The sequence below is a fragment of the Schistocerca americana genome, chromosome 4 (genome assembly GCF_021461395.2).
Source record: "Schistocerca americana isolate TAMUIC-IGC-003095 chromosome 4, iqSchAmer2.1, whole genome shotgun sequence".
Classification (NCBI taxonomy): Eukaryota; Metazoa; Arthropoda; class Insecta; order Orthoptera; family Acrididae; genus Schistocerca; species Schistocerca americana.
In genome coordinates, this window is record NC_060122.1 from 621,426,710 (window position 1) to 621,440,105 (window position 13,396).

At 40.8% G+C, this 13,396-nt stretch overlaps 1 protein-coding gene across 1 annotated transcript in view; it reads left to right on the forward strand.

Annotated features, from left to right (window-relative positions):
• The window catches only part of LOC124612957 (probable cytochrome P450 301a1, mitochondrial), a 284,020-nt gene that overhangs the window by 227,565 nt on the left and 43,059 nt on the right, over positions 1-13,396 (forward strand). Inside the window, exon 7 of the mRNA XM_047141477.1 lies at positions 2,038-2,239. Within this exon, the coding sequence (XP_046997433.1) occupies positions 2,038-2,239 (202 nt within the window). The remainder of the gene's footprint in view (positions 1-2,037; positions 2,240-13,396) is intronic.

Sequence of the window (13,396 nt, forward strand, 5' to 3'; positions counted from 1 at the left end):
GTGACCGCACTGTCAATATACGAGTATAAATACACTACTGGCCATTAAAATTGCTACACCAAGAAGAAATGCAGATAATAAACGGGTATTCATTGGACAAATATATTATACTAGAACTGACATGTGATTACATTTTCACGCAATTTGGGTGCATAGATCGTGAGAAATCAGCACCCAGAAGAACCACCTCTGGCCATAATAACGGCCTTGATACGCCTGGGCATTGAGTCAAACAGAGCTTGGATGGCGTGTACAGGTACAGCTGCCCATGCAGCTTCAACACGATACCACAGTTCATCAGAATGGTGACTGGCGTATTGTGACGAGCCAGTTGCTCGGCCACCATTGAGCAGACTTTTTCAATTGGTGAGAGATCTGGAGAATATGCTGGCAAGGGCAACAGTCGAACATTTTCTGCATTCAGAAAGGCCCGAACATTTTCTGCATTCAGAAAGGCCCGTAGAGGACCTGCAACATGCGGTCGCGCATTATCCTGCTGAAATGTAGGGCTTCGCAGGGATCGAATGAAGGGTAGAGCCACGGGTCGTAACACAGCTGAAATGTAACGTCCACTGTTCAAAGTACCGTCAATGCGAACAAGAGGTGACCGAGACGTGTAACCAATGGCATGCCATACCATCACGCCGGGTGATACGTTAGTGTGGCGATGACGAATACACGATTCCAATGTTCGTTCACCGCGATGTCGTCAAACACGGATGAGACCATCATGATGAGGTAAAAAGAACCTGGATTCATCCGAAAAAATGACGTTTTTAGCCATTCTTGCACTCAGGTTCGTCGTTGAGTACACCATCGCAGGCGCTCCGGTCTGTGATACAGCATCAAGGGTAACCGCAGCCATGGTCTCCGAACTGATAGTTCATGCTGCTGCAAACGTCGTCGAACTGTTTGTGCAGATGGTTGTTGTCTTGCAAACGTCCCCATATGTTGACTCAGGGATCGAGACGTGGCTGCACGATCCGTTAGAGCCATGCGGATAAGATGCCTGTCATCTCGACTGCTAGTGATAGGAGGCTGTCGGGATCCAGCACAGCGTTCCGTATTACCTTCCTGAACCCACCGATTCCATATTCTGCTAACAGTCATTGGATCTCGACCAACGCGAGCAGCAATGTCGCGATACGATTAACCGCAATCGTGATAGGCTACAATCCGGCCTTTATCAAAGTCGGAATCGTGATGGTACGCATTTCTCCTCTTTACACGAGGCATCACAACAACGTTTCACCAGGCAACGCCGCTCAAGTGCTGTTTGTGTATGAGAAATCGGTTGGAAAAGTTCCTTATGTCAGCACGTTGTAGGTGTCGACACCGGCGCCAACCTTGTGTGAATGCTCTGAAAAGCTAATCATTTGCATATCACAGCATCTTCTTCCTGTCGGTTAAATTTCACGTCTGTAGCACATCATCTTCGAGGTGTAGCAGTTTTAATGGCCAGTAGTGTATGTCCGATGGCAATCTGCTCAGCACAGTCCTGAGGTAGGTCTCTTCCAATAGTGGCCGAAACGTCGGACAATTTTATATCTTGACAATGCGGTCAACAGCCCAGAAGAATTTTATTGACACACAGTTTTGTCGTTACACAAATGTTTGTTGATTTAATTTGGTGACCTGAACACAATGCAAATGAATAAACACATTGGGTTTGCAGCTAATTTTTGTGCCATGAATTTCGAAATAAATGGCTGATGCAAAACTTTTTCTGATGAGTGTATAATTAGTCTTGTTATTTTGTTGTGAATTCAGATCAGTGTAGGCAGAGTGTACTTCAGTTCGAGTACACTCCCAGTTTGGAATTGATAATTTTCCCAGTCATCTTCCTCGCCTTATCTCTCGGGTTCCTATCAGACCTTTGGAAATCTTCCTCAACCCTTTGGCGAAGCTCCAGCCTGGGCCGTGAGGCCATTTGCCTGGGACGTGAGGCCATTTACCATTGTTGCTTGATGCATACTGTTCAGGACTGAATTTTTGCGTTTGATCCCATCTCCACTAGCTGTGACTGTTTTCTTACAGCCATTTCCCTGGTGGCCCTGGACACGCGCCTCGGCTGTCTGGAGGGTAACCTGCCCCCAGACTCGGAACCGCAGCGGATGATCGAGGCGGCACACACCGTGTTCGACTGCATGCTCAAGCTGGACGTGCAGCCCTCGCCCTGGCGGTATATCAGCACGCCCAACTGGAGGCGTATGGTCAAGGCGCAGGACTACTTCTACCAGTAAGTGGAGCTCACCAGCTGGCCCCGTCTCGTGTGATCCGCTGCACTGAGAACGGAAGGCTTCCATCTGCTGCTAGAACTCTGAGCAGAAAGTATATGTTTGGAGGAGAACACGTACAGGGCTCTCTAACGACACATTTTGAGTCAATCACTTACCGCACCAGTTACTAAAAGGTTCTTTATTTTACTTCACAAGCGGTCACAAATATGTACACTAACGGTTATAAACGATATGACATCAATTAAATCAACTGCTAACACTGAAGATACTCCACCCCCTTCCCCCAAAGAAATTATTACAATTATCAGGTTACTAGATGTAATACTATACCAACACTAATCACCTTTTCAAAAAAAAAAATCTACCTTCGAAAGGGTAGATTAACTATGGGCCTCCTTTGGCACCTACACGAGCGGCTATCTTCGTCAATCATTTGGGAAATAAATTCTTCAAATGTTCTTCTTCTTTCTTCTTCCCTAGCATTTGTTCTGCCTCAGGGATGTAGACTGCTTTTTCACGATTTGGTAAATTTTATTACATTATGTAACTTTGCATCCAGGCACACATCCCGACGTCATAACCGTCAAGGTGATCTCAGGGAGGGAAGTTCAGTGCGCTATATCTCTGTGAATCGTGTTAGTGTTTTCCTGTATATTATCGTATTGTAACTGCTGTGTACCATATTCTCTGAGGCGAAATTTCGAGATCAGCCAAACATCTGTTTAAACGTGTGTGGGAAACCGGCTAAAAATCACTCTCAGGATGGACTGTGTACTAGCCTGCAGTTGTTAATCCGCCGCGTGGATTCGATCCCACGTGAACCAACCTCTCGGTTTCGCAATGTAGCGCGCTTGCACGTTACTATATACGAGCAAGTGAAAAAGAAATTTTTTTAAATACCAGCCTGAAGTTACTGTCTATATAGCGTACTACAAACGATATGTTGATGACATTCTTTGCTTTGCTCCAATAAGATCAATATAACTGGGTTGGGTTTCATAGAACATTCTGTGGCTCGCAACAAAACATCGACCAATTTGCAAGCGCCTTTAGTAATATACACCAAAATATTACTTTTACAGTTGAGCACCATCGTGATAAAAGCATTAATTTTTTAGGTCATTCTATTACTGTGAATCAGCCTAGTCATGCTTTTGGAATTTATCATAAACCTACATCTTCCGACGTTGTTGTTGTTGTGGTCTTCAATCCTGAGACTGGTTTGATGCAGCTCTCCATGCTACTCTATCCTGTGCAAGCTGCTTCATCTCCCAGTAAGTACTGCAGCCTACATCCTTCTGAATCTGCTTCGTGTATTCATCTCTTGGTCTCCCTCTACGATTTTTACCCTCCACACTGCCCTACAATACTAAATTGGTGATCCCTTAATGCCTCAGAACATGTCCTACCAACCGATCCCTTCTTCTAGTTAAGTTGTGCCACAAACTCCTCTTCTCCCCGATTCTATTCAATACCTCCTCATTAGTTATGTGATCTACCCATCTAATCTTCAGCATTCTTCTGTAGCACCACATTTCGAAAGCTTCTATTCTCTTCTTGTCCAAACTATTTATCGTCCATGTTTCACTTCCATACATGGCTACAACCCATACAAATAGTCTCAGAAACAACTTCCTGATACTTAAATCTATACTCGATGTTAACAAATTTCTCTTCTTCAGAAACGCTTTCCTTGCCATTGCCAGTCTACATTTTATATCCTCTCTACTTCGACCATCATCAGTGATTTTGCTCCCCAAATAGCAAAACTCATTTACTACTTTAAGCGTCTCATTCCCTAATCATTCCTCATTCATCGTGTCGTCATTCTCAAAACAAAAAGGCGTTCCTTCTAGCTACAATAAGTAAATTCCTTAAACTGCGACTGTTTGCTGCTGAAGTAAAAAAGGAACTTAACTGATGGCGAAATACGCCCCAGAATAACGACTGTCAGAGCTTGGTAATTGACAAAATTTATAATTTCATTTCGCCTCAAAGAAATCAATCTTAACAAAATGCGAAATCAAGTAAAAAAACAAGTTGTATCATTTCACTTCTACGGCCAGTCCTGATATAAACTCAGATTTAAAAAAAAACAAAAAAAAAAAAAAAACCACGTGGTCTACACGTAGATTATAAATCAGAATCTTCACCGCTACGTCTTTTAACACACAACATTAACACAACGCAAGACTTATATCGGAACGATGGTATGCCCGTATTACTTATCTCACTGTAAAGCGCAACGGACAAACAGGGAGTAATTTTAAAACGCGATACAAAGAACACACAGAAATGAAAAGGAAAAACATAGGGTGTAAATCCGTCTTCGCTGGTCACCTCATATAAGACAGCCGCACGGTGCACAGTACCGAAAACAACTTTGTAATTCTTCATACAATTTAGAAGGGATACTTTACGTACGTATATTTAGAATAGGTATTTATCTTCCCCTGCAACAATCCAAGGAAACGTCGTTCAGCGAAAAGTGCACACTAAGATACATGATTTTTCTGAACTGACAAAAAAACGTAAAGTTCCGCGTACTAGGGATGGGCATGTTGTCAGCACACCGCCCTCTCGGTCGTTATCTGTTTCTTGACGTTTCAGCCGCTACTAAACGGTCGAGAAGCTCCTCAGTTGACCTCATGACGCTGTGTGCATTCCATATCAGTTCTCCCAGCAAAGAAAAATCCCTGGCAGTTCCGTGAACCGAACTAGTGTCCTCCTGACGGCACTTAGCCACAGCTGTGGACTCTGGAGATTACGTATACCACATCGTTATCGACAGCTTCCGTTGAAAGCACTCCGCAATTTCGTTTTGCGTTCAGATGTTAGTAAACACGTCTTTATCACGTAAGGAGCACACTTTGCACCCAAGATAACGACAGAGACCTCTGTAGTTCCTAGCGTTCTAACTTTAACTTTCGCCCGCTCACGCTTAAAGACGTAACTTTATGTACCGTCCACTCCGACTATTTTAGAATCTCATTAGATATAGAAAACTACCTTTAGCTTTTCATTGGTAAAGCATGCAATCTAAAACTTATAATACGTCAAAATATAATTCCTTTTAATGTTAAAGCATGTCAATATTTTAAATTTATCAAAATTTATGGTTTTTATAATCGTGAGAGTCCCATTATTCCTGCGATGTTGTTGGTTAAATCACTTTTAAATCGACTCGATTTTACTTTCTTAATCATTTGACTGTGACTCGCCAATGTAAGCTAAATTTTTCTTTTATTTTTTTCTGAACTAATACTGTACATGCGTAAAATTAAAAAAGTTTTTAATGTTCTAACTCTTACTTTCCCCTTATGTATATTATTTAAATGTTCATTAAATCATTATGTACAACTTTTGGTGGCATTTACAATATCAGTTTCAGATTCCACTAGACAATTGCTTCAGTATAAAAGCAGGCCGGCCGGTGTGACCGAGCGGTTCTAGGCGCTTCAGTGCGGAACCGCGCGACCGCTACGGTCGCAGGTTCGAATCCTGCCTCGGGCATGGATGTGCGTGATGTCCTTAGGTTAGTTAGGTTTAAGTAGTTCTAAGTTCTAGGAGACTGATGACCTCAGATGTTAAGTCCCATAGTGCTCAGAGTCATACAAAAGCCGAAACCGGTGTTGGAATAAAATAAAGAACAGTAGCGCTCTCCAAGCAAGAGGAAACTGATATTCTTGAGCTCTGTTTGGTTCTTTGGGATGTTCACAAATGTTAATAGAACGAAAAAAGAGTACTGGCAGCGCCGCAAGAAGCCAGTTGGATCAATAGGGTAAACATTGGTAAAGCCGTTCTCAAACTGAATGGTGGTTTGAACACCACAGTACTTTATTAGGCATGTATTTAGGAGGAGCTGAAGTAGCCTATAATTTTTTATATCAGGTGATAGAGCACCTCGTTAAGGATCGGTGAGTGCTGCTGTTTGCACCGTTAGAGTAATCTCCACAGATTCTGGTTTATTTTGATTATTTTCACTCTACAGCTTCCTATAAGATGACTGTTTTTCTTTCAGTACAATATTGTGAATTTTCAGAGAATTTTCTTAGCTAAGAAAAGAGTGCTCTGAATCATCTATGGTATAAGTTTGGGGGCTTCTTATGTTCCACTGTTCAAAGTTCTCGCATTTTCAACGCCGTTCTTATTCTCCCTCATTGGGTTTGTGGTTATTAGTATGGGCTCACCGTAAAAGCATGAGAGCATTGGCTCGCTGAAAATTCGACAGAAATGCTATTTACGTGTAGATATTACTTCCATAGCCACTGAACAGTAAGATGTGTCCTGTTTTTCAGGCTCTGCTTTCCGTAGGCACTCCAGCAGAACAAATATTTAAGGAACGAACCATAAATTGTCAGATTCAAATGGAACTATTACTTGTGCTACTGATTTTGTTCTGTGTAGTAACACGCTGTCGAAGGAAGTATTCAAAAGAAAGCCAAATAGTGTAACGAATCTTACGGTCGCTTGTCGGAAAGATATTGGGCAATAATTAGCAAGTAGATAATGTCCTTCAAGATTGAATCATTCATGGAAACTGAGGTTTTATCCGAATCCCGTAGCGTGATTCTTACCATAATACATGTCGACAAAGTATAGAATAAAAAAAAAGTGACATCTCAATTCACTTTGTTTAGTGAACTTCCCCTAACCGATCCTCAAATAATACTAATGATGTAACGATCTACATAGACAAGGGGAGGCACACTTTTCTCTCGACGGGACATCCACATCTGTTATTCACCGTCAATCATAACATTACTTGTTTCTAAAAAGGACATCACAACCCGTTTTCTGGTCATGTATCCCACTTTCAGGTGCGTTTTAAAGCTTGAGTCCACAAAGGATGCATAATTGAGGTTAAAATAGGTTAAAATAGTGCATCCCTGGTACATGGCTTGAGCAGGATCTATCTACATCCGGATCTCGCTCCAGCTACTGCCGGGTCTGGGTGCTGACGAGTCCTCTCCATTTGGCTCGGTCCTCCCACCACTTTTCTTCCTCCACTTGCTGCCAGGATACACCTCTCCTTTCCACAGATATTCTCACTCCCGTTTTCCATCGTGTTCAGGGCCCGCTCTAGGTCTTTTTCCATCCATCTTCAGTTCTTCCATAATTTTGGATATTCTCTGCCCACGCATCCTCTTAACATGCCAGTACCGTCTTAATCTCTTTTTTCAATTTCTTCTCTCACACTTTCTTGTTTAAGGTTCTTTCTAATATCTACATTTCTTACTCTGTCCATTCTTGTTTTTCTCTTAACTGCTCTGAGAAATTTTATGTCCTCTGCTTGCAGCCTCCTCCAGTCCCTTTGTGTCATTGTCCATGTTTCTCCTCCATAGGTGACAATAGAGAAGTAATAAATCTTATACATAAGAAGTTTTGCTTTTTCTGAAACTTCCTTATTCCAAACCAGGTGTTTTATTGTTTGGTAGAAATTGCCTCCCTTCTGTAACCTCCTGTTACTTTCATTGGTTATTCTTCCATCACTAGATGTTTCACTCTCTAAATAAGTGAAACTGTCTACCACTTTGAGGGGTTCTCCATTCAAAGTAATATATCCGTTGATCCCTTTTTCTCTTCCAGATACCATTACTTCACTCTTATCTTTAATTATTTTAATCCATACCTTTTCATTATTTTCTTCCACGCATCAAGTTATTACTGTACATGTACCTCTTTAGCGCCCTATGTTACAATATCATCTTCAAAAATCATCTTTTAGTCTTTTACTATATCTTTAACTGCCCTATTCATTCCCTCCATCACAACATTAAAAAGTGCAGGGGTAGAATACATCCTTGTTTATGTCATTGTCTTATTTCGTAGTATTCAGAGTTCCCCAATGGTTTTCTAATTCTACCACTGTATCCTCTGTGCATTGTCTTTATTACATTAATGTATCCATCTTCTGTATCTATCTTCTTCATTTCTTCCCAGAGTCTTTCCCTGTTAACTGACCCATATGCCTTTTCTATGTCTATAAAAACCATTATCACACTTTTGTTATACTCCTCCACCAACAGTTGATGGATGGAAAATATCAGGTCGATAGTGCTTTTTTCTTTCCTCAGCCCATGCTGTTCTTCACTCAGAGCTCTCCCTATCTTTTCATTTATTCGATTTAGTAAAATTCTTTAAAAAATCTTGGATGTATGACTCATAAGGGTTATTCCTCTGTAGTTTTTACAAAGTCTTTTATTGCCTTTTTTGAAGATGCGAACAATGTCCCATCTTCTCCAATCGTCAGGTATTGTACTATTCCTCCACACACTTGATAGTACTCTACACAGCCACTGCATTCCCACTGGACCTGCTGCTCCTATCATGTCCACTGATATTTCATCAGGTCCTGGGAACTTTCCCCCCATTCATCTTCTTCATAGCTATTTCCATTTCTTCCCGTGTAATTTGTCCTAGTTTTGTTGCCCAACTTCTCTCAATTTCTCCATTATTTGTTGTTTCCTCGTGTACCTGCTCCTCAGCGTCTAACAGTTTCTTAAAATGTTCTCACCAGAGATCTTTTATATTCCCTGGATCTTCAATCACAGTATCATCATCTGTTTCTATCTTTACTGGTACTTCAGAAGCCTTCCTTTTATTTTTAATCATTTTATAGAACATTTTCTTATTGCTCTTCACATATATTTCAATTTTTTTTGCAAACTCTTTCCAAGCCTTTTTCCTTGCTGTTTCCACTATTTATTTGTACTTCCTCTTTTCCTCTATTATCTTTTGTGGTCCTCGTCATTTTTAGTTTTCCGCCACTTTCTCCCTGCTCCATTTTTTTCTTCTAACTGCTTGGACTGTGGTATCATCCCACCAACTTGTCTGTCTTACTTTTTCCTTTCCAGATGTTCTACCACATACTTTTTGTGCTGCTTCGACTAAAGTGCATTTGAATAAACTCCATTCTTATTCTACGTCGCAGAAAACTTCTTTTGGAAATTTTTGGGTGACTAATTCTCTACATTTCTCAGCACTTTAAAATCCCCCTTCAGTTTCCAATCCCGTATCCTCATCACTTTCTTGTGTTTTCTATTTTTCACACACTGATTCATTTACCATTGTTCCACCAGTAATCTATGATCTCTATCTGCAATCACACTTCGAATTACCATCCTGCTTGCTTGCACAGGAAATCCTCTTTGGTCTGCCAAAAGCCCACCGAGCGAGGTGGCGTAGTGGTTAGCACACTGGACTCGCATTCGGGAGGACGACGGTCAATCTCGCGTCCGACCATCCTGATTTAGGTTTTCCATGATTTCCCTAAATCGCTTCAGGCAAATGCAGGGATGGTCCATTTGAAAGGGCACTGCTGACTTCCTTACAGAATCCGATGAGACCGATGACCTCGCAGTTTGGTCTCCTCCTCCAGATCAACTCAAACCCAAAAGCCTCTCGCCGAAGAGGGCAACGGTCAGCGCTTAGGGGCGCGCCACGCATAGATTCGCAAAGGGATAGGTCGGCAGTCTTTCGAACACAGTGCTGCATAGACACCCATCAGACCTGTACCAAGCCCAACGCAGAGTAGAAATGCCCAAACTTTCAACTTTGGGTTGTGTACCAGGGATGCACTATTTTAACATATTTCAACCTCATTTGTCGCTCTGTGGACTCACATTTTAATATGTAGCTGAAGATGGGATACATATCCTGAAAGCGGGTTGTGCTTCACTTTTTAGAAATAAATAATTTTATAACTGTAGAAGATTTTATGATTGACGACAAGGAGGTGAGTGATTGTCAACGAAGTGAGCAACTAAAAGGAACCTCACAGGCCTATAGTACGAGGAAAACATGTTGTCTACCGCAGTTCGATATGGTCACCATCAGTGTCACCAGTATACTCTTACACAGAGACGAAAATGCGGTGTCATTTGAGGTTAGCGCCACCTGTTTCTCCGTTCACTTTTTCAGTAACTTCCGTATCTCACTTGGAACTAAACACCTTCAGCTGAAACTGCTTGCTTTATTACGGTGAACTGTAATGTCAGTCTTATGACGTCAACCAAGCTATACGACAGAATTAGAAAATGTCCATCGAATAAAGTTATCATTTGTACAATTTCAAATGACGCTGAAGTCTAGTTTTACGCAAGATTCAGTGGACGAAAATAAAATTAAAATCCTCCAAATGTTTCCGATTCTGTTAACATGCAAATAATGCTTATGATATATTAGTTGAAACTGACTGAAATCGCGACAGAAGGCCTAAAAGTAAACAAAAACGATAATCACTGCAACAACGCCAAAATAAAAACCAACATCTTCTGACAGTGTCTGGACTACTAAATCACTGCAATTACTGGTGAAACACTTAATGGTACAAAATCTAAGATCAAATTCAGAGGAGAAATCTCAGAATATTTCGAAATTGAAAGAGCCATGACACAAGATGATCGACCCTCTCCAATTATTATTATTATGTGCGATTGGACCCATACGGATCACGCAAAGCTTTTCCGATTCAATTTTTTAATTCTCCAAACTTCTCCCATTCTTTCCCCATGAATTCTCTTTCTTTCCTCTGTCCATTTTGTCCCCTGTCTCTTGCAAACTTCATTCTCGGGTTGTACTTTCCAACTATTGATTTTTTGCCTGTATACATTTCTGTTTATAACTTCTGAAGAATTTATTTGTGCATTTGCTAGATCTGTTTTGGTTTCTTGTATCCAGGGTATGGTTTTCAATTTTTCAATGTATATTAAAATTTTGTGGGAGAGTCTGGGTGTTGGGAGTCTGTGGATATGACCGTAAAATTTTAGTCTTCTTTTACGGATGTCTGCGGCGAGGTTAGATAATTTTTTTGTAGTTTTCCGAGACTGTAACCTGTATCCATCTTCGGTTCTTTTTGGGCCAAAAATCTTTCTGATAATTTTGCGTTCCTCTTTCAGGATGCCTACCAGGTCGCCTTTTCTATGAAGTGTGAGTGTTTCGCTGGCATATAGTGCTTCGGGCTTGATTACTGTATTGTAGTGTCGTATTTTTGAGTGAATGGAGAGACACTTCTTATTGTAGATGTTGTGGGTTTTCCAGTATGCTCTTTTCAGTTTTTGCAGTCGAACTTTTTGTGCAGTTTTCTCTCCCCCTGTGGGTTCTAGGACCTCGCCTAAGTATTTAAAGAATGGAACTCTCTCAATTTGTCCATATTTTGTAGTCAGTTTTTGAGTTTCAAATTTTGAGCAGATGAATTTGGTTTTTTGGAAGGAAATTTGTAGCCCAACTTTTTCGGCGCATTCTTTGAGAATGTCTATCTGTTTAATTGCTGTGGTCTCGTTTTCTGCTAGAATGGCCACGTCATCTGCAAATGCCAAGCATGAAATTTTAATACCATCTTTTGATCTTCCTAGTTGTATAGGCTTCCAGTAATTTTGATTCTTCAGTTCTTTTTCCCATTCTCGGATGACTTTGTCTAAGCCAAGGTTGAAGAGGAGTGGAGACAAGCCGTCACCTTGTCTGACGCTGGTTTTGATCAGGAAGGGCTCTGATATTTCACCCAGGACTTTATCTTAGAAATTGTGTTTGTGAGCGTTTCTTTGATAAGGTTTAGGGTTTTTGGATCGAGTCCTAGCTCCTCAAGGATAATAAAGAGAGATTGCCTATCGATTGAATCATAGGCCTTTGCGAAATCAACAAAGGAACAAATGATCGGACTGTTTCTGACTGCTTTGTATTTTAGTGTTGTCTTCAAATTGAAAATTTGTTCTGCACAGGATCGGTGAGGACGAAAGCCAGCTTGGTATTCACCAATACTGTGTTCGAGTTGTTCTTGTGTTCGTTGAAGAAGACAAGCTGAGAGGATTTTATAAGTGACTTGGAGAAGGGAGATTCCTCGAAAGTTGTTTATATCTGCCATGTCTCCCTTTCTATGCAGCGGATGAATTAGGGCGCATTCCCAATCTTCTGGTAGTTTTTCTGTCTGCCAAATGTCTGTGATGATTTGAGTGAGTTCTTTGAGGGAATTTGGTCCAAGATTTTTAAGTAGTTCTGCAGTGATATTATCTTCTCCGGATGCCTTGTTGTTTTTCAGTCTATGAATATGTCTTTGGATCTCCTCTAGTGTAGGTGGTGGGGATTCTGGATTTGTGCAGATAGCAGTTTTTTGAGGGAATCTTGAAGAAGGTTCAGGGCAATTGAGGAGTCCGGAAAAGTATCTTGCCAGCTCCTCACAATTTTCCCGATTTGTGAGCGCTAGTTTTCCATCTGGTTTTCTGAAACATAGATTTCGTGAGCCGTATCCATTGATTCTCCCAGCAAAGGTCTTATAGAAGTCTCGTACATTATAGTTACGGAAATTTTCTTCAATAGACTCACACTGTTCCTTGAGGTACTTCCTCTTGACTTGTCTGATTGTTTTTGCCACTTGTCTTCTGGTGTTGTGGAAGTGATCTAGATTTTCTGGGGATTTTTTTACTGTTCTACTTCAGAAAGGTTTTCTTTCTTTCTTCCAGCGCTTTTTCACATCCAGAGTCCCACCAGGGGTGTTTTGTGTTCTTTTTCAATGGGATCAGTTCTTTTGCCTTCTTTGTAATTTTTGTTCGAAATTTTTCCCAAGAGTCAGCTGGTTCCTTTTCCCACTCCTCCAATACTTTTCAGCTGTATTTGAGAAAAAATGACCCAGATGGGCTGAAACTTAAATCAGGGCTTAAAATTGATGAGCCGATCAAATTAGGAACAACCAATGTTAGGACAGACTACTTATCTTCTACAGACGACCTGGCAGCACATTCAAACAGCAGAAAGCAAACAGAAGTTCTTAAAGAAACAGTAGAAATACTAGGTATCCAAATATCATTTGAAGAAACAAAATCCTTTTTTATAAACGGGCACACAAAATTCTAATAACTAAATACGAGAAAATAGAGAATTTCTCAGTTCAAATACTTCGGTGAAACCATTCAGAAGACCGGCCTGCAAAAAGATTAGTTACGAAATTCGTTGCCACAGAAGGGAAACAGTTTATAAATTTACAGAAGATATCTCTAATGAAATAAAAAATCATCTCAACATATACAAAACTGAGACTAGACTTTACAACGTTCATCAAACTAGAGAGTCTTCATGGGACTGAAACACACATTACAAACAGAAAGAGCGACACTGAAGAAATCCAAATGAAAGGACGAAAAACAGTCAGAAAAATATTAGGT